The 26,312-nt window shown below is 45.0% G+C and overlaps 1 protein-coding gene across 1 annotated transcript; it reads left to right on the top strand.

Annotated features, from left to right (window-relative positions):
- The first annotated feature begins 72 nt into the window (after positions 1 to 72).
- Positions 73 to 25,648, top strand: LOC111603656 (chromatin modification-related protein eaf-1). Its single transcript, XM_030224812.1, has 11 exons — positions 73 to 210; positions 1,219 to 1,533; positions 2,426 to 3,304; positions 9,230 to 9,353; positions 16,845 to 17,120; positions 17,160 to 17,190; positions 20,304 to 22,651; positions 22,721 to 22,814; positions 22,879 to 23,223; positions 23,493 to 23,892; positions 24,716 to 25,648. The coding sequence occupies exons 3-11, from the start codon at positions 2,466 to 2,468 to the stop codon at positions 25,146 to 25,148; spliced, it is 4,890 nt and encodes a 1,629-aa protein (XP_030080672.1). The 5' UTR covers positions 73 to 210; positions 1,219 to 1,533; positions 2,426 to 2,465; the 3' UTR covers positions 25,149 to 25,648.
- The last annotated feature ends 664 nt before the right edge of the window (positions 25,649 to 26,312 follow it).

The raw sequence follows: 26,312 nt of genomic DNA, 5'->3' as shown, positions 1-26,312 counted from the left end.
TAAACGCAAAATGAGTAACGTAATGAACTCTTATCGATAGCATTATCAGGGATAGTTACGATTCTTGCCAAAAATATCGATGTGCACGGATATATTGATGATTTTGACATCACTAGTTTCTACTAGTGAATGGAATTTTGGGCAGTCGAAAAATTCCAAAAACAAATGCGCGCACACGCAAAAGTGAAATAATTAGCAGAATTTCGATTCGTAAGTGGCTGTGAAAATCAAAGCTTATGTTTTAATATCAGAGCATTTTGCCCTTCAAGGTGACAAAAAAAAAAAATACAAATTGAAAAAATCCATAGTTATTGAGTAAAATATTTCGTGTGCGCGTACGAGAGTCGAGTGTCGAATCGTCGTTCGCTCGGTTGTCAATGTTGCGTGAATAAAGCCAACGAATGAAATCGTTGTAATTAATTCCCATTTAATTGCTGTTTGTGCATAATAAAATTAAATCAACGTTTAGTCAAAATGAAGTTAAAATGCTCTAAGCTGCCAGTTAAATATATTCAAACAGTCTAATGAACATGTGTATGTAGGTGTGTGTGTTTGTGTTAGTAAGTGCAGCAGCTGCCAAAAAAGCGCATGTGAAATGCAGATAAGCATTTGAGGTCACTCGACGTATTACAATTTTGTGTACGCGCGCGCGTGTGTGAGTGTATGTGTACGCTTGTTTCCCTTGGCTGTATTCTTATTATGATCATTAGAGCAGAACCGGAGGGCAGGTGGTGTCCACACATGAGCAGACAGACAGACTGACTTACGCATTAATTATATACACATACGTAAATTTACATACAGATGCATAACATAGCTATGCAGGAATTTGTGTGTGTACATAAATATATGTATGCACGTATGTACACGCACACACATGAATGCATGCTATTAAAAAGTGACAACAGAACAACAAGAGTCGCGTCTGGCAAATTGTTCTGCTTTACGCGCATAATAAGTATTTAGGCAGAACAAATTTTTTCATAAAACAAAACGTTTCGTTGGGCTGAGTTGAGCGTCGTTCACTCTACTCTCGCTCCCCGATACTCCGCCACCTATCTCCCCCGCCTGCTTACTCTTGAGCCATTGTCGTTGTCGTTGTTGCTGTTGTCTACTGGCGACTGCGACTGCGACTGCGACGTTGGCGGCTGCTTCATGCTCCATTCACCTACATTTACGCGTTGCGCGCTCTTTGCTCTCTGTTTCTGTTTCTGGCAGCGAGCGACGTTCGTTTTCTGAATTCCAAATGAAGTCATGAGCAGCAGATTGTATGAAAACCAACAACAACAACACCACCAACAACAACGCAAACACAACGAAGTCAGCAGCTAAACAACAATACAAAAGTCGTTGTCGTGCTATTACAACAAGAAAAGCTGTAAAAAAAAAGTGAAATTAAGTGCTTAAAAACGCGAGACAGCAACAACAGCAGAAGCGGCAGCAGCAAAATGACATGGTCGCGTCTCGTTTACACAATAACTCAAATTAATTGAATATGTTGGCAAATGAGCAAAACGAAAATTACGTTAAAAGGTGAGTAGCGAAATCCGAAGATAGCATAAAAACACAGGCTTGACAAATTGTGTGCCTGTGTTGGAATTTATGTGTATATTTCATATATATGTGTGCGCTTGTATATATTTTCACCATTAATGGTCAATTCACATATTCGCAACGTAGTTGGAAATGTACACATACATATGTACAAATATATCCCTGTTGCCACGCACGTTACAATCATAGTTCGTCTATTTGTACAAAAAAAAAAAACAATTTCGCTAATAACTACAACGAATATTTAATTTGAACGGGATTATTGGTTTTTAGACATATATATTTTTATATGAAATATTAATCTTAAACCAAGATGCATCAAAAGCTAATTATAAGATATCACCAATCAAGTTCGATAGCTTTTAATAACCTACACATCGTAAACTATCGATAGCTAGCCATTAGCTAGTAATTAGTTAGAGACATCTACTATTTTTTTTATCGATATTAAGAATATCAAATATGTTGTAATTACTTTATCAATTTGCTTGCTACTTATACACACTGCAATAAAAAAGACTAATGTTTCATCATGTTGCGCCAAACTTAATTAATTATAAGTGCTGAATACAGAGTGTTTTTCTAGTTGGGCAACTAATTTACTCAAATTTTTGTAAATAGCTCTGAATCACAGACTTTACAAATTCCCAAAAATTCTGCGTCTGCATGGGCTTGCTCATACATACATATATATACTAATATATATATATTAATGTATATAATATATATATATATTAATGAATATATGTATATACTATATAGTATATGGAAATATGCATACATAGCTATCTGTTGTGTGTGTGTGAATATGTGTATGTGTACATTTGTGCTCGCACTTTAAAATCCACTAAACACTGATGTTCATTTGCAGCTCACAAATCAAGCGCTTTTAAACGGCTGCTGTTATTAACATGGCAGCCGCATCCGCTGGCCAACAGCTGCAACAGCAACAGCAGCAACAGCAACAGCAGCATCACAAACTGAACATTGTTGGCAATGCGGAATCGGTTGCTGGCGTGCTGCAGGTCAATGAGTTGCAACAGCATCAACAACAGCAGCTCAACATGTACAAGCAACAGCAACAACAGCAGATGTTGCAGCAACAGCAACAGCAGCAGCAGCAATTCTATCAGCAGCAAACAAAATTTGTATCGCGGGTCGTTACAAATGCCGCAATGCATCAACAACAACAACATCAGCAGCAGCAGCAGCAGCAGCAGCAGCAAATATTACCAGCTGGTTTGGTAAATGGTAGCGCCAACATGATGCAAGCTGCAAATGTTGCTGGGCAGCAGCAACAACAACAATTGCGCCACAGTCAGCACATATTTGTGTGTCCAGCGATTGGCTCGCCGATGCAACACCAGCAACAGCAACAGCAGCAGCACCAGCAGCAGCAGCAACAAGCCAAACAGCGTGCAGCACAAATTAAGTTGCCTGTTAAGTCAGCAGCAGCCGCATCAGCAACTGTTGCTGCCACGCACTGTATGCCAGCAACAATTGCATCGCGTCAAATGAGTCAGAACAATCAACATCAGCAGCAGCAACAACAGCAGCAACAACAGCAGCAGCAACTCTATGCAAAGAATGTGACCAAAACCAACAATGCTAACAATAATGCAAACCACAACAGCAGCAGCAACAACAACAGTAGTAACAGCAGCAGCAGCAGCAACAACATTCACAACAGCGCAAATTTGGCTCCAGGCTGGCGTCGACTAACCCACAACAATGAAGTGGCCTACATCAGGTGAGTCGCTGTCTCCTGACTCTGTTTCTATATCTTAGCTTCTATCTCCATCTCTGCCTCTGCCTCCGTCTCTGTCTCTGTCTCTGTCTCTGTCTCTGTCTCTGTCTCTTACATGACATTTACAACTACTAGCCCCAGCTAAAAGTCAATCTGTGCATTGTCTGCCACTGCATATTCGAAGCCATAAAAATGTTTTCTTGCCAAACAGGAAATGCTTGTTAAAGGGGTAGCTTAGCGGATGGGCAGTTCGAGTGGGTGGGCAATACGAGAATCGGTTGCTTTCGTTTGCTTTTGGCAGCATTCACGTTAAGCTACAAATGTCTTGTCAGATTCATTCACATTTGTATTCCCAGTCCAATGTTAACTACAAAAAGAGGACAGAAGAGGCTATCAGCGGCAAGCCGATGATTATTTGTATCTCTCTTATACAAAAGCTTTGGTGTGCCAGCAATTGTAGTAGGACGATCTAGTAATATGCTATACTTTACATATAATAATATGATTTCCAATCATATCTGCATAAGACAGCTTAAAAATCGATCGAAATCAATCGATCGATAAATATATCTTCCAAATATATATTACAGATGTTCGCTTAACTACGATATTCCCCATTTAACTTAACTTAAATGGGTACAGGGTATTTAAAAGTCGAGCACTTGACATTATTGGCCTGTTCGACTGTCTGCCGTATGTACACAGACAGCGAGTATTTACCTGAGCATTATCTGCGAGTTATCATCAAGCCGACATAATTACAAACACAAATACAATATTTACACAAATATGTCGAAAACAAGCCACCGTCTGTATGTGCCCCATTGCCCAAGTACTTTTAATTGTTCTGCTGGTTTTCCTGCCTCTGCTGCTGTTGCTGTGCTGTTGCCCAAGCGTCGTCTGACTGGGGACCAGAGAGCTGTCTGCAGGGTTCGCAGGGTAGAAGCAGATAAGTGGGCGAGAGGAGGAGGCGGAGGAGGTGTAGTGCGGGTACTCAGCGGGTCTTTGGCGCTGTGCAAATAGTTTACGGCTTTGTGACTGCCTCCCTGACATTGTTGTCATCAGAGTTGGATAATCGTTGATTCCATAAGTGCCTAGAGTCGAGTTGGCTTGACTGGCTGCCATGCCATTGCCTCTTGGCGATTGGCTTCTGCGTTCAATCGCAGGAAACGCTGAAAAACCGATGCTCACATTCTTAGAAATGAAAAAGATACACAAAATGTGGCTTGTTTCCAGTTGTTTATTTGTAACTTGAATTGGGACAGTTTTAATCAATAGCGATAAACGAGAGTTTGAGCTGTTTTGTCTGCTGTCGTCATTAATATTTTATTCGATTTTGTGCTACTAGCCATTTGGAACACTTTAGTTGGAGTGGTCAAGCAACGTTGCATGTCCACCGTTTGTTCACAATTGCAGCAGCGGCAGCTGCCACTGCCATGTTTCGTGTTGCGTGTTGCTGCATGTTGTTTGTTTAGAATTTTTATTTTTGCCCCTTGGCAAATTCTTTGTGAGCTTTCGTCCATTTGAACAGAGGAGATAAGCAACGTTAGCTGGGCTCAAGGGGTTGGGCTAGTGGCAAAATGAATACCATCTTTGTGTTAAGCTGTCCCCCACACTGGGCAGCCAAGGCTATTTTCTCGGAAAGAATGTTGCGCCTGCAATGAGAAAGCGGCGATTGTGCTCAAGGATGGAAGCATATAGGGCAGAGGCCTCTGGTAAATCAATAATTGTTGCGCAAGCCTTTTCAAGTCGTTGACTGCGCGCCGTGACGTCACACACACACACTCACACACACACACAATTGTGACACATGCACATTTCCAGGTCAAAACGAGGGCCCGCCTACTGTGCCACACACATAAATCATAAATTAGATGCGGCAGCTGGAATGGAGGCGACCCGAGCGCCCCGCAAGGCCGCCAGCAATTCAACCGACTGCAAAAAGAAAAAAAAAGAATGCGGAATAGTTTGGCAAAGTCAGACGGACAGACTGGCAGACAGTCAGACAGTCGGAGAGTTGGACAGTTTTTCAATTTTCTTTACATACGACAGACTCAGTCACAGACACAGCCAGAGTCACAGCGCAATTCCAGCCGCTGCCAGCGGGTCTGTCCATCATGGGCTTGAGAGCGGCTGCTTCTACTTGCAGCGCGTAGGTTGCATCAGCTGTCGTCGACGTCTGTGTCTACCGCCTGCAGTTTTCTGACTCCGAAGACCTGCACTCTTGTTGCAGATTTTGTGTTGATTTTTGGCCAACGCCCACCACACAAATTTCTCGCTAAACGTTTTTTCATGGGAACAGATGCTGGGTGCTGGGAGGATGAAGAAATTAAACATTTCATGTATTTTCGCTGTTATCCTAATGTACTTAATTTGTTGCCCTCTTTTGGATAAACTCTATTCTTAGCTCTGCTATTACACATATACTTATCAAAGCAATTCAATTAGAAATTAATTATCTTTATTCCTTCGTAAGACGTACGTCTTATGTTAACATAGAGCTATGTTAATTGCTCTTTACAGCTGTCTGTTACTAACAGCACGCCCTATGTTATGCACGTTCTTTAGCTGCAGTGAAATTCATCAAAAGAATTTGATTAGTAAAAAGGCATCCCCTGGGGTCTTCAGAGTCGACTGCTTACGCTTAACGTTGCAATAACAAGTCTCTGTGCCCATGCCACCATCGGTGGGCAATTCTTTGGTATTTGTGTCAGAATATTTTAGAGCTTTGGCCCGTTCGCCTTTTGGCCCTTGTTGACGTTGCCTTTTGCTGGCGTCGTTCGGGTTTATTAATTTAGTAATAGGCCCATTCAGCGCATGCCCCTCGACTCTTGTGTCTTTGCAGCTGTGCTCCTCGTGCCCTCGTCCCTCCTCGTTCACGGCTGGCTCGAGGGTGCACTTCAAGGTCACAGAGGCGTACAACTTTTCCACCTACTCGAGCCGGGCTGCGTTCGAGCGTGCTTTTTGACGCATTCAGGCGGCCACTTTGGCCACTTGACGCTCTTTGTGTACGTAATTTATTAAATTATTTTAACTCGTTAGCTCAACGCCTTTTTATGTGAACTCAGCTCCAGTGCTTGAAGCGCCCAATCCCTCGCGTTATTAGCGCGTTTTTATAAATAAATAATATAATGAGCCAAGCTCCTTGCTTGAAGGGACTATCGGATTGCCTTCTGGTCGTAATTGCGAGCCCTTAAGCCAACCGTGGGCCACGCCAACGGCATACAAATTGAGCTATAAGCATTGGCGTTGATGATGCCCTCTCCCGCCAACAACCTCTGCGCACATTTAGCCAATTGACTTGCCATCGATTTGCGCTGACGGCCAAGCAACTAGTTGAAAATAATTAATAAAACAAACCAGTTTCAGCTTTCAATTGCCAGATAGCCCTTTTCCCATACCCTGAACACATTGAAAATAGTCTAATGGGGCATATGAGTTTTGTGGTAATATATGTAAGCATTTGTAGAAGCGAATACTAAGGTTATATATTCAGTGCATGTTTATATTTATCTGCTCTATCTTGTCCAACCTGGAGACTAACAACATAAAGTATTTATTATTTTTCTCTTGTGATATTATCATTTCCTTGTCATAAAATCGATAAATTTCGATTGAGTTTTTATGGCTTGAAGGATAGCTTTTTAATATTTGCACAATGGATTTGGCGCCTAGACACCCCATATTTGATATTTATTAATCGATAAATATCGATCATTGGCGTTTTGTGATGAAGAATAGAGTTCGAATAGTTTTACAATGTTGTTGCCTACTAGACACACCATACTTGATATTCATCAATCGATAAATATCGATTATAAATATACCTAGGGTAATTTCTAGTCGGCATTCCCTACTGAGCACTCTGCTTCGTTCTTTTTCTGTGAGGCCTATTGATGAGAACGAATGCGACGTTGACCGTGGACCCCGTTGAGGCTCAGTCTCAGTCGCAGTCCCAGTGTCAGTCGCAGACCCTGATCCAACTCATCCTGTGGTGCTGCTGCTGCCGGGCTTCTTCAATTGACAATTCTCGCATACTCGTTTAACCCGCAACACGCTTGTTGCCGCTGTTGCCGCTCAATTATGTAGATTGTCGTCTCTGTTGCTGCTGCTGCTGTTCCTGCCGTCCTTTAGTTTCGTTCCGTTTAGTGCCCCTGCCGCTTTCACACTTGATATGCATTATTCAGATTTCCCACACGAGACGAAGAGTGAGCACCAGGCTCTACCCTTTCCACTCGTCTGTTGCGCAGCTTGTCCTATTCAACATTTCTGGCTGAGAAGCCTCGCTGCTGAGCCCCGGGGCTCAAGTGCGACGCGCCTCGCCTTGCCTCGCCTCGGCGTCGTCATCATCATTGGCAGCGCCCTTGATTCCATCAACATGCTCACACTTTATAATTAATAAGCAGCAAGCGTTGATTTTTTTCAACTTTTTCCTTTGTTTTTTTTTTTTAAATTTTTGTTTTCGCCATGTTTTTTAACCCCAATGATTTTTATGCGCAACATATATGCACATATCTGTATATATATAAACCGAGAACAACTTTTCAACATTTGCGGTCATGCGTGGCCCCTGCAAGGGGCTCGACAAAGTTGAGAACCAAAAAAAAAAAGGAAAGAATAAAAAATAAAACTTGATTCACTGGATTTGTTTTTTGTTGGTTCTGCGCATATTTTAATGTTGTTCAAAATTAAATCTTCGCTCTTTTATAAATTTCATTGTTGTAAAAATGAAATGAGCGGAAAACGGATTACGAATGTGTCTTTCGGTTGGGGTAGAATACCCAAATACCCTAAAACGCAGTTAGCAATTGTTGCAAAGCGAGTTGAACTAGATTCCAGAGATTCCATAACAAAAGACTACCAAATACGCAGTAACCAGTTGGAAAAACTAGAAAATTATGAAATTCGAGTGGCGTGTTACAATAATAGAGAGCTTTAAAAATACTTGAAATAAATTGGGTTGTTCTTCGAAAGATAAATATATATTTATAAATCTTTAAAAAGCTTTATAGAAATTGTTCTTAACATTCCATATTTATTACCTTAATTTTGGAATGCAATAAGAAACAATTAAAATATTATTAATAATATTAATTTCATATAATTTAATTGGCATAAAACGTATATGCTACAAATAATAATAGTAAATATTAGTTATACTCATATGTTGATTCTGATGTGTAAAGCATTTATGAGTCGAAAGTAAATACAGACTGAAAATTAGTTATGATATTGCCTTTGCAGTAATCCATTGTAAGAGTCCAGCCCTAGGTTAACATTGAATTGATTTGTATGCCCACTTCTGCAGTGAAGCCGGATCATCAAATCACGCGACTCAACTCCACGAGGGCCCCGGCTAAGCCGCACAGAGCTAAGAGCTCAACGATAAGCTCACGTGGAGAGCGAGAGCTGCGTGTAAATACGTAAAAACCAGTTTGAATTATGCGCTGAGTGGCGCGCACTTATTTGACATGCGATCAAAACGAGCAGCGAGAGCAATTCTGATTGGTATTAATTTATGTATGTGCACACATACACACATACACACATATTGCATATGTATAGACTGCTGTATGCATGTGTGTGCGAGCGTTGCCAACTGTCGTTTAACATTGTCATGTTAATGCGAAGCGGCGCATCACTTGCCCATTATGTTAATGAGCTGTTAGTTAAACAGCCGCGTGTTGCTCGTGCAGCCTTTGCACTCTGTTAGCTGTTAGGCTGCTAACTTAGTTGGGGTTAATTGGTCTGCTGGCTTGGGCCAGTTGAGGGCACACTTTAGCTATGGTTGACGAGTTTTTAATTGACATTTGCATACAACAAATTGTTCTATTAACTAATAAATAATTTATAGCATTAATTACGACGACATCGGCTTCATTACATGTACATTACCATTTATCTCTTGACTCTATTTGCTTATTACAGTCCAACGGGCAAAACGCTGCGCACACAATTCCAAATCAAGGACTATTTGCTAACACAGGGTACCTGCAAGTGCGGCCTGCCGTGTCCGCTGCGGCCGGAATACTTTTTCGATTTTAATGCTCAGGTAAGTTAGCAGCAAATCCAACTAGTTTGTCTCATAATTGTCTGTAAATACCAGCCTGGGTTAGCTGGCAGTCAAAGCCAAAAGCTTGAGCTAAACCTAATTGAATGCGCATTGAGCTAACTAGCAATGGGGGCTGACAAGCGTCTGGACAAAGCGGGGTGTGGCGGGGGCAGGAAGAAAACGGCATTCAAGCGACTTTCACTAAGCGTTGCAGCCATGTAACTGCCGCCTGGCAACACACACACACGCACACACTCACACACCCATACCCCACCGCCTGGGCAACAGATGAACACAAAATATTTGTAAAACCAGTTTGACAACAAATCGGCTATGTCGACTTCAACGTCAACGTCAACGTCAACGCCGGCGTCGACTCGACGGCAACTGCATAATCACTTAGCCAATGTTGACTGCTTCAAACGGCCGACCATCTGCCGTACTCGCAGCAGCAGCAGCAGAAGTAGACGTTGCTCCAAATTGACAAGCATTTTCATCTTTATGTGTTTTCATATTGAGAATCGCAGTGAAATCGCCAGCAATAAGATTCATTTCCAATTGGAGCAGCGCAACTGCAACGGTAAATCACTGTGCTTGCCAGCGCTCTGCCGCTGCTTGCTCAATTTCTTTGTCTTCATCTTCTGCTGGCTCTGGCTCTGGCTCTTGCTCTTGCTCTTGCTCTTGCTCTTGCTCTTATTGACTTTTCGCTTCGCTTGCACTCGGTCCCGTTCTTCGCCTTTTGAGCGCTACGCCTCGGCTGAGGTCATTAATTTAAGTTTATGGTTTTCTCTTTGGTTTTTGCGTGAAGTCGGCGCCAACGCCCGTCTGTCCAACCGCCCGCACACAATCAATGTCCTTTTCATCGCCCGCACACACACACACACACACACACACACACATAAATATATACTACCTCAACCGCTCTCCAGCTCCTTCTCTTCTTCTTGCTTTTGGCTTCTTTGTGGCTTTCGTCAATCGATATTTCGGTGCAATGTACTTATAACTTATCCCTATTGCCGCCCCCTGGACTAACTTTCTGCCCCTCGTGTGTGCGTTGCAGGCTGCGCTGCAGCTGCTCAGCTGCTCAGCTGACTGCGTGCATATTATCAAAAGGCAGCCGCAATTTGTTTACTAAACACTTTATTGTGCCACCGTATAAGCCCTCTTGCGAGCTCTCTGCCCTGCCCATCAACAAGCTGACCACAAGTCGTTGACTGTCTTGGCTCCAGCTGCAGATCTCTCTCACACTCTCTTTTTCCCAATTCCCTTTGTGTTTCACCCGCCGCCTCTCCTTACCCCTCTCTCTCGTTCTGTCTATCTGCACGTCGTTGTGGCAAAATGGCAACTGTGCTTTTATTTTTTGGGTTTTTTGTGTTTTGTCTACTCTCGTCGACGTCTCTTGGCACATTCAACTCGAATGTCGCCCCGCTGGCTCCCTTCTGCCAGCCTATCCCTGTTGGCGCTGGGGTTTCGTGTTTTGGCAATGATTGATGTGCCTCCGTAATGAAGTCTACGTTCGTTTATTGGTTTGTTTGCTTTTTTGTTTTGATTATTGCCATTTTGCTGTCGCTTAAGTTGCCTTTGTGTCTCTTGCAACGAGGTGTGGTAGGTTAGGGATTGCCTTTTTTGTTGCTTGCTGGTTGGGTGAAAGTCGCCACTCAAGTGTCACACTGCGTCCACGAGCGAAGCGGTGCATTAGGCATGCCCCATAACAGCCCATATCGCATAGCGCTATCTTGCCTGTCATGTTGCACAGTTTGTGCTGCAAATTATGATGTGTGTAGTTGTCCAAGTGTTCATAGATTTGCGTGCATGCATGTGCGCTTGCAATCGAGCCGTAGCTCGCCCGAACTGGCAATTGGAAAGTGCTTAAACAAATATTTATTTAGCTCTGGCTGCCAATTGCGAAGCGAAGTCATGACTTAAAGTTGAGCCCGAACAAATGTAGCTATATTGTTGATATAGTATATATGTGTATATCAAAAATGGTAAACAAATCAATTCATGTAAACCAAGAGCCCAAAAACCTGGTCATGTCTGAGTAACATCGCATTAATTGTATAAAAATATAAAACTAAAATTAAATTCCTTTTTTTTTCTACACTCACAATTGCCAGAGTCCTAAAAATAAACAGTAAATCGTGCACCTCGAGTAGTATGCATGACCTTATCCTATATACTATATATATGTATATATATATATATATTTATATACATTTATATACATATAACAATGACCCTGTGCTCATTATGTATTGGCTATTGTTTGTGTATATCTTTATACAAATATCTATGACCTTATACATAGCTGTATAAAACAGGGTACACACACACACACACACAGTGTGTGTATATTGATTTCGGTTTTGTGTAGAAATGATTGCCGTTCAACATAACGTATGCGTAATATTTGTGGCGTATACTTAATCGTGGCACATTTTATCGTTAGTTGGTAAATGAAACAGGCGCATTAACTTTATTGCCTCTCAAAGGCGCTTTGCTGATATAAGTGCTATATCTCTATATACTCCACACACACACACACACATGGATATAGATGAACTGCAATTGACGCTAATTAAACAATTATTTGCAATTGAAATTTCCAATCGAATCGCAAAATGCACACGAAAAACGCGAAACGCAGCGCCGTTGCGATAAGTGCGAAACAATTGAAATTGATTTTCTTCCCAGCTGACTTTGAGCGTACATATGTTGAGGTATATAAGCATGCAGCTATACATATATATATATATATATATATGGTATATATATGCATACTTGAAGTATTTCACTGGGTTCTATTTTGAGCACATTGAACGCAATTTGTGTAACGCAAGTTGAGCAAACAAATAAAACTTTGGCCCCGGGCTCAGATTGTTATGGCTTTGTGTAAGTCTGTCATACGGCGTGTCTGTTGCTCGCAAGCTCAATGCAAACAAACAACAACAACAGCAGTTGGAGCAACGAACAAACTTGAGAAGGTCAGCGCCGACCGTCGACGGCAGCTCAAAATTTACAACTCTCAATAAAAATAAAAATGAAACCCAAAAATTAAAACGCAATTGGAACTGTTTGTTGTTGTTGTTGTTGCTGCTTACGACACTCACACGCACACGCACACGCACAAGCTACTGAAGACAAAATGCTGTTATTTGTATGGGCCAGCGCCCAAGTTTGTTTTCCATCTGCTCAACTGGTTGCGTCTAGTGTGCGTGTGTGTGAAGGCTATCTGCCCCACATCATGATCAGCGGTGGGAGCAGCGCAGGGCCTGCGATGTCAGGGCCAAGCTGGCAGCACTTGTCCGGGCCAGGGCCGACCCGAAACCGAAAGTGAACCCCAGTCAATCCCAGTGAATCGTTTCAGTCATTTAAACCGGCCGCAACGCCCGCTCGCCTCTGTCTCCGACTCTTTCAGGGCACACACTACACAATATTTAACCGAGCACGTCCAGAAAGTGACGCTGTCGGTGTCCCTGCTGCTGCTGCTGTTGCTGCTGCTGCACTTTTCGGCCAATTTGCATTTATAAACATTTGCTGAGTGAGCAGCACGAGAGGAGCAGGCGAGGCGTGCAACAACGGGTTGACGCAAAACGCAGCAGACAATTTAGCATATTCATGGAACAACAACTAAAACAATTAGCGCTGGGCCAGCGACGGCAGGTGGGCCGCGGCGATGGATGTGTCAGTTCGCTATCTATACCCAGCACTAAGTACACAACAGAGTTGCTTCTTAAGTGTCAGGCCCTGAAGTTGCCTGTGATAAAGTTGTTTGAAACGTTTGCTTAAATTCCATGGATAAACAATTCAGTTTTAGACTTCCACATGATATATGATATGGCAAAATAATATGAATACATAAAAAAGAAAAAGCAATTCAACATCTACGTCACTGCTTTACAGGGTATCTGCGCTCGTGTCACTTTAGTAAATGGTCTTCTTTTTTTCATGTTTCCACTTCTTTGGTGCAATTTGCACGTCACTCGAGCTGCAAGCAGGAAGAGCAATTGCCGCGCAAATTTCCACTTCACTTTTGGGCCAAATTGAATTTTTGGCTGAGTTTCGAGTTTGGGATCCTTTTCTCTGCTGACTTTTTTTGCGGTTCAGCTTGGTCTGCTTTGGGTCGTTTGCCACGGTTGGCGCATCGCTCTCTTGCCAGTCATTTAGGCGGGTTCTTATAGAAACTTCATTAGTCCAAATTAAATGTTGTACGCGCCAAGAGCAGACAGCGTGGCATTAAGACGGCAGTGTGGTTGAACGATGAACAAAAGAAGTTGCAACCTCCTCACAACGTTCAACTCCGACTAGCTGCTGTTAAATTTAAACAGTATTTGAGTTCTTAGAGAGCAGACAAAGGCAGCTCCGCTGGAAGGCGTTTTGCATTTTCCGGCGAATGCAAAAGGTTGCTGCTCTGATTGGAAAATGTCAAGAATTTACCAGCTAACTGCACACAAAAATGCTGCGTGCTTACAACGTGCTGTATCTGGCCACATCCGAGTGGTTCTACTCTCCTGCTGCTGTTGCTTGGTATCCATTAGGCGGGCCATTGCATGTGAGCAGAGCTACTTCCGTTGCGGGTTGCGTCATGCATGGCCTGACCTGGCTTGCTGGTGTCCAGTGGGGCACAGGAATCTTGTCCTGCAGGACAATGCAACGCAACGCAACGCAACGACGTGACTGAGCGATTACTCACATCCGGCAGTGGCGCTGGTTCCTGTCGCGAGTGCGCCCCGATAGCCAGCGAGGGTTAGAGTTGAAGCGTCAGCTGCAGTTCAAGAAAACTCGAAAGCATGAGCCGCATTCTAGAGGGTGGTGCTGGTCTGACTGAGGTGTTGGTCTGCATGCGTCCAACCTCGTTGTTGTGGCAGGCCAGCCGGCCAGGATTAAAGCTGTCGGCCGTCTGGCGTCGCTCGCTCGCCGGTCATTATGATGTTAATGAAATCCAACACCGGCCATGCACCTGTGCACAAGCTTCACACCTGCCCAACTGCTGCCGCTGCTGGTGTTGCTGCCACCACTCATGTGGCACTCATGTGGCTGTCGGCCGCCTCATCGCTCCCCGCGCCCCACTGCCTGCTGTCTGCGCATTTTGCTTTAATTTCGTCGCAATTATGCATGCAAAAGTGCAATGTTTTGTTGGTATTTTCACTCGTTGTTGTTGCCTTTTTTTGCCTCTGTCGCTTGGCATTTTATTGCGTGCTTTACATAGGCGTGTCCCATGTCTGCACTCCGTCCCTCGCCCCACCTAATTTCTGTCAAAAACAACGCTGGTTAATATGTCAAATATGCAAAAATGTATTCTGAACATGCCATCTGTAAATGCACATAACGTTTTATGTATTTGAAACGCTAACAAGACTTTACATAAGGATAATGAGAAATGCATGTATCTATACCCTGTACAGGACATGCCCAAAAGGATGTATTGCACAGACTAAACTAACTGGTTGACTGTGTTGACTGAGCCAGAACAAAGCTGACGTTCAATATGTAAAACGCATCAAAGTTTATATTCGCTTTATATTGCAAACTTTATTGTGTTTATTTTATATGTGAATTTGTAGCCAAAATGAATTAAAGATAAATAGATTTATGGTTATATATGGCTTGATGCATTCACAATTTTAACATTCCTTTTTCACTCACTATAATATGAGTTAAAATTGTTTGCTAGCAACACGTTTCGCTGTTTTTTCAGCTCTCAGCAATTACAATTGTTGCTGTTGATGCTGCATGTTGTCTGTTGCTAACTAATTATTTTTCCATTAAATGCCAATTAAATTTTCGTGTATATGGCTGGAATACGTTGGGTTGTTATGCCAACGTGTATTCTGTATGGGTTGCACTTCGTTTATCGTATTACCAACAGGCAAAATATGAAGAGCCAGCTGCACAATATGCACAATATACATATGCATATACAGCAGGCGGAAAGGTAAGGTGTGGGTGGTGGGTCCAGAAGTCGTTGCTGTGGTTTCCATTCAGCTAGCAAGAGGGAGCAAGCACAGAGCGAGAGAGAGAGAGAGAGAGGTAGGGGCAGATAGATATTGTTGCTTAAAGATGCCAACAGCCTTTTGACCAAGTGGCAAGTGGCAGCTGCAGCTGCAACTGGGAGCAACCGCAAACAGCAATTGGAGTATGAAAATTGAGAGCAAAGTCAATGACAATCGCAGAGATTCATCATTTGGAAATCGATTGCTTGGGGCAGGGGATTAAAGAGGCATACGAAATGCTATATAGATGCTCATCACGTCTTTGGGCGTGGCAAATGAACAAATCTGTTTCTCTCGCTCTGAATATGGAAAATGCGTTTGCTGTGAGAAAAACAGTTGAGTCATTGCCCAACAACTCGACTGTTTTTGTCGTTGTTCGTTGCAAAGGTCTGGAGCAGTCGCTGTTAGCAACATTTGTGAGTGATGCAGTTGTTATGCAGTCACAATCGACTTTTAAGGCGAGGAGCTCATTGCTTTTTGAGCACTGCAACGCTTTGTTTGTTGTTGCTTTTGCTTAGTTTGTTTGCTGTTTTTTGCTCAGCCAAGTTTGGTCTGTGGAATTTTCACTTGGATTGGTTTGCGCAAATTGTTGACCAAATTGGTCGAGCGACTCGTTTGCAGCGCTTAAGCGGCCAATGAAGCAATTGCCGTCCACTGATTGAAGTGGCACAAAAGGCGCGCCACACAGCCCCAAAAAAGGGTCGTCGTCATGCTTCGAGGCGTGCAAATCGATGCCCCCAAATGACTAATTTGCATAAATTCCTAGCCTCCTCCTAGCACCTGTCGCCGCCAGGCTGGAGGCGTGCCTATGGCAGCGCCAGCGAATCTTTTGATCTACTTTTTAAGCGCAATTTGCAGCCTCTGATTGGATTACATGTGCTCGATTCGACTTGTATCGTCTATCTATATACAAAAATGCTAATTGAATGCGATGCGTGTGTTCGGCTCGCCTGCTCCGCTGAAGGTTAACAAAGCAAAACAAACAGCCAAGTAAACAACGGCGTGTTAAGCTGCCTAGCTTTGTCATACTCTGCTGCTGGCTGCTTTGTATAGATTTCTTAATGAAAACATAGAACTTTAAATCCATTTTAAATAAGATTGAAATACTGAGTTAAGCTTGAGCTTAGGCAGGTTAAAAATTAAGAAATTTCCCAGCCATGCCTGAACTCTAATTATATGTAGCATATATAGCACAGACGACCTCATCGCATTTAAAGCCAGGGTATAAAAGGCGCCGCCTAGAACTGCGTTAAGGCGTTTGTGGAGCTTTTTTTTTGTCTATGCGACTCACGTTTTGTATGTAAATAAGCAGCAGCAAGCATGTGCCTATCACAGTAACTGTGTGTGTGTGTGCGTGTGTGTGTGTGATTAAAATATCGATTTCAAATTGACAGAAACAATCGCAAATGCGTCGTTGACGGCGCCGCAATTCATTATCGTCGAGCTGTTTGAATTCTAATTGCTAATGTGACAATTTGTTGCATTATGTTAATTGCAGGTGCCCAACATGCCATTAAAGGTGTCGCCAGGTAGCAGCCAAGAGACGACGATTATGCCGCTCTGCTCACACCAACGGCACTTGCTCGACTCAGAGCAGTTGCACAATTCCCAGCCGGCCAAGGATTTAATGATGGCGGCAACAATGTCGATGGCGAAAGCGACAGCAGCTGCTGTCGCCACGGTCAGTGATGCGTTTACTGCGTTGATGGCAGCGACAACAACAACAACGGCAGCAACGGCAACGGCAACGGCAACGACGACAACAGCAACGGCGACAGCATCAGCCACAGCCACAGCCGCAGCCACAGCAACAGCAGCAGCAACATTAGAATTGGCCAACAAAGGTGAGTGACAGCTGATAGCCAAACTAATTTGTGGACAAACTTTGCTTAAAGATAAGCAAAGACAATATTCAAGCTAAATGCTTGACTGCACATTCGAGTTGTTTTTCAACGTTTTCCAAGTGCACTTGAAGAGCTCTTATGAAGCAGCTTATGAATGTTATATTCACAATGAATTTGGTATCACTCACAATAGTTGAGAGCAAATCTGCTCACAGCTTTTTGACCACTTTGAAATGTTCTTAAAATTGTAACTCACATTGTTTTGCTGTGTTCGACTGATTACTTCATGCACAATTCATTTGGAGATATCTCAAGCAATCATAAGTATCTTATGTGCCGCAGCTGCCCAACTTCGTAGCTCGCGCGCCATGGCAACTTTGCTGCGCACTAAAGTATGCTAAAGGAACAGAATTGTGCAGGCTGCATTTGTTTCCTTTTTCTTTTTTGGCAAACAGAACGACAAACTCAAGGAAAAACAGCTTGTGCAGCGGAAGGGTATGAGGAAAAGCAGTTGAAAATAGTGTAGATACGTGCGAGCACTAGAAAAGTAAAGCAAAACATCGCGCAAGGCAGCCCAATGGGAGCCAAAAGCACACGGTGCAAACAAACAATGCACACACACACACACAGGCACACACACACACGCACACAGGCACACACACACACGCACACAGGCACACACACACACGCACACACACGCGGATGCAATTGCAGTGGACTTGGGCTGCTGGCAAGTGGGAAATGCTGCCTAGACAATGATAAAGTGAAAATGCACACACAGAGAGAAAGGGAAAGAGATAGACAGAGGAAGAGCGAGGTAGAGAGAGACAGTGAGAGTGAGAGAAAAGAATATGGCAAAAAGAAGGGTGCTACGCACACATGCTGAAAGCTAGAATACAAAAAAAAAACAGAAAAAAAAACAGAAAAATGGGTTCAACAAGCTTTAAGCCCAAACGCTTTGAGGTCGTGGGCGTGGCAGCAGGAAGTGCATTTGCAGCTGCCTCCATACGCTTGCGTCATGTTGTTCCGCCTGTTGTTTGTTTGCTTGTCTCTCTGCCCCATCTCTGTGTGTGTGTGTGTGTGCGAGAGTGTTTTGATTTCGTCCTTTGTATGGGTCAGTCAAAGGACCTGAACATGTTTGTGCTGTCAAAAGCCGTTCAGGAATGTCGCCTCATCTGCTGAATGCCTCTGGGGGCAGCTCCATGGATCCGAGCGCTCACATAAACAAATATTATGTTTATTAAATAGCCCCAACTGTTTAACATTTCCACTTCAGAGCGCTCCCAGCGACGAGTCCTTGCCAAGCCCAAACTTTTCTGCCAGCCAATGCTAACTGAGCTAACATGAGCTTTGGGCCACAAAGTGCCTTTCAAACTTTATCCAACAGCATTTTATTGTTGAAATGTGTGTTCAAAGTTTATAGTGTTGTGTAGCAGCTCTATTCAACGTGCTAGTGTTGAACAACTCAGCTAAAAGAGTTTTAGACATTTACGAAAATTTCATTAGCTAATTAAATAACTGCAAACACGTTTCGAATTACTTTGACTTTGCTCAGCGGAGACTAAAACGAAGACAATTGAATTAAATTTGCAATTTGATTGCCTGAAATTGTTTGCAGTGTATGCTAAATTCGGTTTGTTCAACGATCTCAGCTTGACATTTTGCATAGCTTTTTGGGTGTCTGGCTTTCAATTCAGGTCTTTTGTGGCATTTGGATTTCAATTTGAGATACGAAAAGTATTTGTTGATTTCCCAGAGACCAGAGAGGGAGAGGGAGTGCTAGAGGGAGAGGGAGCGAGCGAGCCACACACAATAAAAGGGTTTCGAGCGCGTTTGGGGTCACCTTTAAGCGTGAGCCCTTTACCTCTGACTCTGACACTTGCTGTTGTGTTGGCTGACCATGCAAAGGAGCTGGCTCCTTGTGGGCGTGACGCTGCGCGCCAGCTGGGCAAAACAGTTAGCAAACATTGTTAAAACTTTCAAATGAAAAGGTTAATTGAAACAAAGGGACTTGACGGCGAAGTTTAGCCATGCGCGTCCATTGCGATCCGCCTATCAGCCGCGCCCACTCGCACCAACTGTTGGGTTGTAGCGGCAGGCGGTGCTGCCACAGTTAGTCTGTCGTTGGGGCAGTTGTTGCCCCAATCAGCGGGGCAGCAGCATTAAAAATGCTGCGCCAAGCAAAAGTTTGTTGCGTTTTAGAAATGTTCGCGATTGCGGCTTAAATAATAAGTGTTTGCATGTGAGTGTGAGTGGGTGTGTGTGTGGGTGGGTGTGTGGGTGTGTGTGTTTGTACACTGAGTGGATTTGCAGCTATGCATTCTATGTGTGGTCTGTTCAGTATAGCCATTAAAAAGTCAAGTAAAACGAATTTTATTTTCGTTTTTTGTTGTGAAAACTTTTTGAATCTAACTTTGTTTAACAATTATTATATTTGTTAAATTCGAAATGTTCATCAAAAAACATCGTCGAGTTTGTCTGATGCAACTTTAGTGCGTTCCTAATATTAACTTGGACTGAATCTCAGTTGTAAACTCAAGTCTCACTCTAACTACTGCTTAGCTTATTTAAATGAAATTTTAATTATGACAATGCTTACTTTGAAACACAGGTAAACTTATTTAAGAGTTACCTTTTATGGATTTGTTCAGCGCGTTCCATTTCATAGCTCAAAACACTTGAAGTTTCTGTTCGCTTTAAGCTGTAAGGCAGCACTAGTTCGCTTTATATTGCATTTTAATTAAGCTTAACATTATCTGAGCGCTGAATTTAAGCTCCAAGCTTTGCTCCACTCTCCAGATCCTTTTCACTTGCCCTCGCTTTTGGGTTTGCTGTGCACGTTCCTGTGCTTTGATTTTATTGTGCTTCGCTTTGGCAGCAATTTGGCATTTGGTGCCTTTTTTGTTGTCTGCTTTTGTCAAGCGGCAAGCAGCAAGTGGCAAATGGCAAGTGGCAAGTGACGACCTTTGCGGAACGCCCTTTGCTGTGCTGTGCTGCTGGCCAGGGCACGTTGCGGGCACTTTAAGGACGACGCACTTTGCATAACCAACGAGAGAGACTTGCGCGAAAAATGTACTGAGTTTTGCTTTGAATTTCTTTTTGCCACATTTCAGACGCTGATTGCCACAAATATGGCAACAATAACAACAGCAACAACAACAACAACTATAAGCTGGCGAGCAGGACTTCGTATGCCGCAACAGTTCCAGCCACAGCCACGCCCATATCCACAAACGCGGCCGTCATGCAAACTAGTCAAGCAATGGGCATGGACAGCGCGCCAAAGCGAACAGCTTCTGCTCCTGCTCCTGCTCCAGCTGCTGCTGCTGCTCCTGCTCCTGCTCCTGGTGCACTGCCACTTGCAGAGCCAGCTGCAGTCCCAGCGCATGTGATAAAACCCGTGACAACGCTTGCTACGCCTGCTGCCCTTCCCGCAGCTCAGCAGCAGCCGAACTTCAAGGATGATCCCGCAGGCTACTTGCAGCAGCAAACGGCGCTGCTGCACAATACGCTGAGCGTGGGCCTGGATGCTAAGCCAGTCACGGCAAACGCCACGGGCACGGCCACGGCCCGTGCACTGCCCCAGGAGCCCATTGTGCACAGCTCCCAGCAGCAGCAGCAGCGTCGAGGCATTCGACGCCTCTCTTTGCTCACCGCCGGCAAGTGGGAGCTGGAGCCAAGTGCAGCGTCTGGTGTTGCGCCTCGCTCGCTGCATGTGGACACGGCCGCTGCCTTTGCGCGCCCACAGAAACCACAAATTACCAGCATTACGGTGGTGCCGGCGCCTCAGGAGTCGCCAGTATCCAGCAGCGGGCCCGAGGCAGAAAAGCGCCCGGAGCAAGTGGGCGCCATCTCAACCAGCCACGAGAGCCCGCGACACAGCCTCTCCCCGCCCACAGACTCACTAGACTCGGCCAAGAGCACGCCCAGCGCCTCGCCCAAGCCGCAACAGGCGCAAATTCAACTGCAGATGCGTCAGCCCCAGGTGCAAGGCCAGGCCCAGCCCACGGCGCAGCTGCGTCTGCTGCGCCAGCAGTGCCAGCCCATAGTGGGCCCGGCTCAGAGGCAGGCAATGGCCAACAATGGAGCAGCGACGCTCACGCGCAGCATCGTGACGACCACGGCGGGCATGAGTCGTCCAGGCACCACGCTGAGCAGCGCCAACTCCGCTGTGGCGCAGCTGCAGTCGATGGCGAACAACAGTGGCGGCAACCAGCTGATCATGACCTCCTCTGGCCAACTGCTGGTCATACCCAACGCTGGCAAACAGCAGCCAAATGCTGCGCAGGCTCAGCGGCCGCCGCAGGCAGCCCAGCTGCATGCCCAGCCGGGCGGCGGCTACATTGTTAGCCAACCTTCTCCGATACTTAATGCTGGCGGGGCTAAGCTGCTGCACCATCAGATTATTAGCTCGCAGGCCAGCCAAATCAGTCAGATCAGTCCGGCGGGCTCGGCGGCGGCGTCGCAGACGGTGCTGCTCAACACATTGGCCAATGGCGGCTACATCGTCCATCACCAGCAGCAGCAGCAGCAGCAGCAGCATCAGCATCAGGAGCAGCATCAGCAGCTGCTGGGCATGCCACAGCCAGTTGCACCCATTATAACGTCGCCCGAGGCCAAGCGACGGCCACGAAAGCGCAAGACCTCCGTGTGCAGCACTCCGCCGCCGCCGTTGGTCTGTGGCGTAGGCGGCTCGCCGGCGAAGACGCATTCGCCCCAGATCTCGCCCAGCATACCCAGCCAGGCGCCAGCCCTGCTGCAGCAAGCGGCCAATGCCGCTGCCGTTGCAGCGCCCGCACCTCCGCCACAATTCTCGCAGCAATTCCAGCTGAGCCCGGGCATTCAGGGCATTGTGGTCAACAAGCCAGCGACGGCTGCACCCCAGCCGCAGCAGCTGCTGCTCCAGAATGGCCAGATACTGCAGCACGTGAATCTCATTGGGCAGCAGCTGCTTATGCCAGCCGGCCTGGTCATGGGCCCAGACGCAACGCTGCTGCAGATACAAAATATGCCCACGACGAGTCTGCTCACGCATCAGGGGCAGGTGATGCTGCGCACGCCCTCGCCACAAAACAAGCCCTCCTTCATATCGCCCAGCGCCGGTGGCCAGCAGTATATTGTGGGCGCCAACGGACAGCTCAGTCCCATTGGCCAGATCTACTCGACGCCCATGGGCTTGGTGATGCCCGCAGCTCAGCAAAACGGCGCATCCTTCGTACAGGCCAGTCCCACTGCCACCATACAGATTCAGCAGCAGCAGCAACAGCCACAGCAGCAGCCACAGCCACAGCAGCAGCAGCCGCAGCAGATCAGCCTGCAGCCACCACAGACGACCAGCTATGTCTCCGAGTCGCACACCAATCGCCAAGTGACTGCAGCCAGTCCACCGGATACCACAACGTGCAGCCCGCGCAGCCCCGAGCGACCGCCCAGTCATCGCAGCAGCGGCAGCGGTGATATGGTCAGTAATCTTTGTCTGTTAACCTAGATTACAACGCCTTCATTTATATTAATCAACTCTGTTTTGCAGGTGCAGTGCGTCTCTAGCTCAGAGCCGGATGCGGCTATTTCGCCACAAAGCGTCGAGAGTCGCCAGTCACCCTCGTCCACGGACTGCGAGCGCAGTGAGTAGATTTGATATAGCCTTACCTGCTGGCTACCTGATCTAATTCCTTGCCATCTTCACAGCCATCTGCAGCAGCAACTTGTTTAGCCAGCCCAGCAGCATCTATAAGCCAACGGAGCCGAAGATTCGACGCATTCACATCACAGCGCAGCAGGCGTCGACGGAGAGCAATCACGCAGTGGGACTTATGGGTCAAGGTATGCGATTGACTAGCACCACATCCCTGTCCATCTCATCGTCATCGTCGGCTACATTGTCAACACCATCAATAACAACCGCGGCGACGGGTCGCCAAGTCATGCACCACCAACACCACCAGCACCACCATCACCAGCAGCCCCCAACCTCGAATAGTCATCAAAACGTCTATGTCCATAATCACAAAGTAGTTAGCGTTGACTACCAGGGTAAGGCTTTGCCAGTGTCCTAATGCACCACAGCCACCACTAACTGCATCCATTCACTAACTGACCCACCAATCAATCAATCAATCAATCAATCAATCAACCTGCTCACTCACACACCTGTTGCATGCCAAGCACTTGTCGCACCTCTCGCATCCCTCTGCACTCCGCTTTGTTTTGTGTTCTTTCTGCTTTGTCGGGTATTTGGTGTCGGGTATCGAGTCTCGGCCACATTAACCAAGCCGCTGCTTGCTCCAAATCTCTATATGTAGAGTCGCCGACCACCACACAGCTGCCGCCCATTTCGGATGCACCGGCGCTCAGTGAAGCTGCACCACTCAAAGCCAGCTGCCGCACGCCCACGAAACGGGCACGTCGACTCCATCGCACGTTGGCCAGAAATTCGCCAAATGGCGTGGCTCTGTTGCCACCGCGCACATTTGCCATTGGCGAGCTGATTTGGGGGCCGGCGCGAGGACATCCCGCCTGGCCCGGCAAGATAGTCAAGATGCCCGACGGTGTCTGCACACCATCGCAGCAGTTCGATCACGTGTGGGTGCAGTGGTTTGGCGGCGGCGGCCGTTCCACCTCCGAGCTAATACCGGTCAACTTGTTGCAGAGCCTTTCCGAGGGCTTGGACGCGCACCACAAGGCGCAAAAGGACACCAGAAAGTGAGCATCACTAGGCGAATTGGGTGGTATCTCATGCTTATGCCACTTGAGAGACAGAGAGAGACAGAGATCTTGACTGCGCCCGATACGCTGTCCGAGTAGATTACAGATTTCGGCTAAGAGCTACATTGATTCACGCTTTTGTCTTAGACCTCTTCAGCAGGCAGCAGCACCTCGAAAGAGAGAAGCTTGATCAGCTCGTTTTAATTGTCATAAGCTTACGTAGAAGTTATTTAACTTGTGTATAATATAAATTTTTATTAGTTTCGTTTGTCATCCTATTAAGTTGCATATAAATATATTTAGTATTTAGATCAAGTTCCTTGTGCAGTGCTGGCTCGATTGAGTAGAAACTAAAGTGAAATTCGAGCCAGCGCCGTAATAAGTTAATAATATTAAGTACTTGAATTTGGAATTGAGATATTTCTTTGCAATAGTTTTTCCCGTAGTATTGAAATTTGAATGTTACTCGTATCTCTTATGCAGTGTAGCACTGATTGGCATATGAATGCAATTTGAACTTAGTTTCCATTTTAATTTGTATATTTTAATTTTATTTTTGCTAATTAATATTCTTGTTTCTTTTTTTTTAATTATGCGCTGAAAAAACAATAAATCGCAACGTGTGTGTATGCGTATGCATATGTGTGTGTATAACCCTATGTGTGCAACATCATCATCATCATCATCAACAACACTCAATCAACTCAAACACCCCCAACTGAAACCCTTCCAAAAAAACCACACCACAACACACACGCACGCACACACACACACACCACAACCAAAAACCATGTACCAACCCACCAACCAACCCACAAAGGAGCCGCAAACTGAACTCGCAACTCGAGCGGGCAATACAAGAAGCAATGACTGAGTTGGATAACATTTCAGCCTCGGCAACCGCAGCAGCAGCAACAGCAACAGCAGCAACGCCAGCATCCGCAGTAATTGGCCACCAGCTGCAACAGCCACAGCAGCAACATCCCACATCCACCAACAACGCCAGCAATGGAATGGTGCGCGGCAAGCGCGCAGGAGCCATGCCAAGTGGACAGACGAACGTTGGGGGTGCCAGCGTGACGTTGACCGCTAGCACGGCAGCCACACTGAGCGGCCTCTTTAGTCAGCAGCGTGCCAAGCCCATACGCATAGCGCCCGCTCCACCAACGGGCGTGCCGGCAGCAACAACAACTGGAGCAACTGCGACGGCGGCGGCAGCGGCAGCAGCCGAGATCTTGAAGCTGGCCAAATGACCAGCGCTGTCGGCGTTGCCGTCGACAGTAACCACAGCAAACTATACGCTCGTCATTGGCCACAAGTAGAGGCAGCTATAAACAGTATATATACAGATAGAGATATATGCTATATATATATATATATATATTCATACATATGTGTAGTTAGATGTCAGCCCCAAACTGTCTATAATTTTCTATCGAATTACGACTCTGCTTAGTTGCGCCTGTGCGGCGTTGCCACATCTTTGAAATAGACAATAAAACAATATAAAAATGTTAACGGAAACGAAGTTACAAAGCGGAAGAAGGAAATTTAGAGAAAGGAGAGCGAGAGAGATAGAGAGAATGGTTGAGCAATAAGCAAAGAATAGTTTTCGGTTGCTTACGCAAAACTCAGTTGTTTTTTTTAAATGTGTATATATTAATATAGATGGATCAGATGAACATACCTATTATTGTCAATATATTGAACAGATTGTAAATGTTTAGGTACATATTTATTTATTGCGTATAGACCATAGTTTGCATAGGTTTTTTGTTTTCGTTGCAATCTTTAGACTTAACTATTATTTTTATATATTTAGCTAGCATAAGCCGAATTTTAGCCATTAAGTTCTAAATCAGCCAATTAATGCACATCTCGATGTGCTTATTGTTTTCTCTTTTCCTTTGCCTAATTCAACAAATTCTTGCAGAAGAAACTTTGTAATCAAAAGCATATAACTGAGACTATTTCTAACTTCGAGATACTTATTGAATGGGAAATATCAAACGAATTATTTACGTTAAAGCAAACAAACACTCGAAACACTTAACTAGCGAGTTGGAGAACAAAAACAAAACAAACAAAAAAAAACAAAACAAAAAAAGAAGAGAATTATATTTATAAATTGTTATTATTTATTTAGTTGAAACTAATTGTAAAATTCTAGAAAACACAACAAAAACAAATTGACATTTAAACACGTAGCGAAAATCCACTAAAATGAACAACAAATAAATGCTAAAATATTCCCGAAAATTCTGAAAACACTGCAATTACTGATCTTTTGGGGCACATTTGTGTTGAATGGAATCTTGATAAATCCCAGATAAAGTAAGTCTTAGAATACTCTGCCTGGTTAACGACAAGAGCCCGTTTAAACATAATTTTTGTGCTGGTTGAAAACGCAGAAGCAA

The sequence above is a fragment of the Drosophila hydei genome, unplaced genomic scaffold, assembly GCF_003285905.1.
Source record: "Drosophila hydei strain 15085-1641.00,03,60 unplaced genomic scaffold, DhydRS2 tig00008119-arrow-pilon, whole genome shotgun sequence".
NCBI lineage: Eukaryota > Metazoa > Arthropoda > Insecta > Diptera > Drosophilidae > Drosophila > Drosophila hydei.
Note: the sequence above shows the minus strand (reverse complement) of the source record. Positions and strands in the feature narration are given on the sequence as shown.

Bases quoted from the DNA above. Each gene is read 5' to 3' on its own strand.
- LOC111603656 (XM_030224812.1), top strand. From the start codon at position 2,466: ATGGCAGCCGCATCCGCTGGCCAACAGCTGCAACAGCAACAGCAGCAA. The intron at 3,305-9,229 runs GTGAGTCGCTGT...TGCTTATTACAG, and splicing joins AATGAAGTGGCCTACATCAG to TCCAACGGGCAAAACGCTGC. The intron at 17,121-17,159 runs ACAGCATCAGCC...GCCACAGCAACA, and splicing joins CGACGACAACAGCAACGGCG to GCAGCAGCAACATTAGAATT.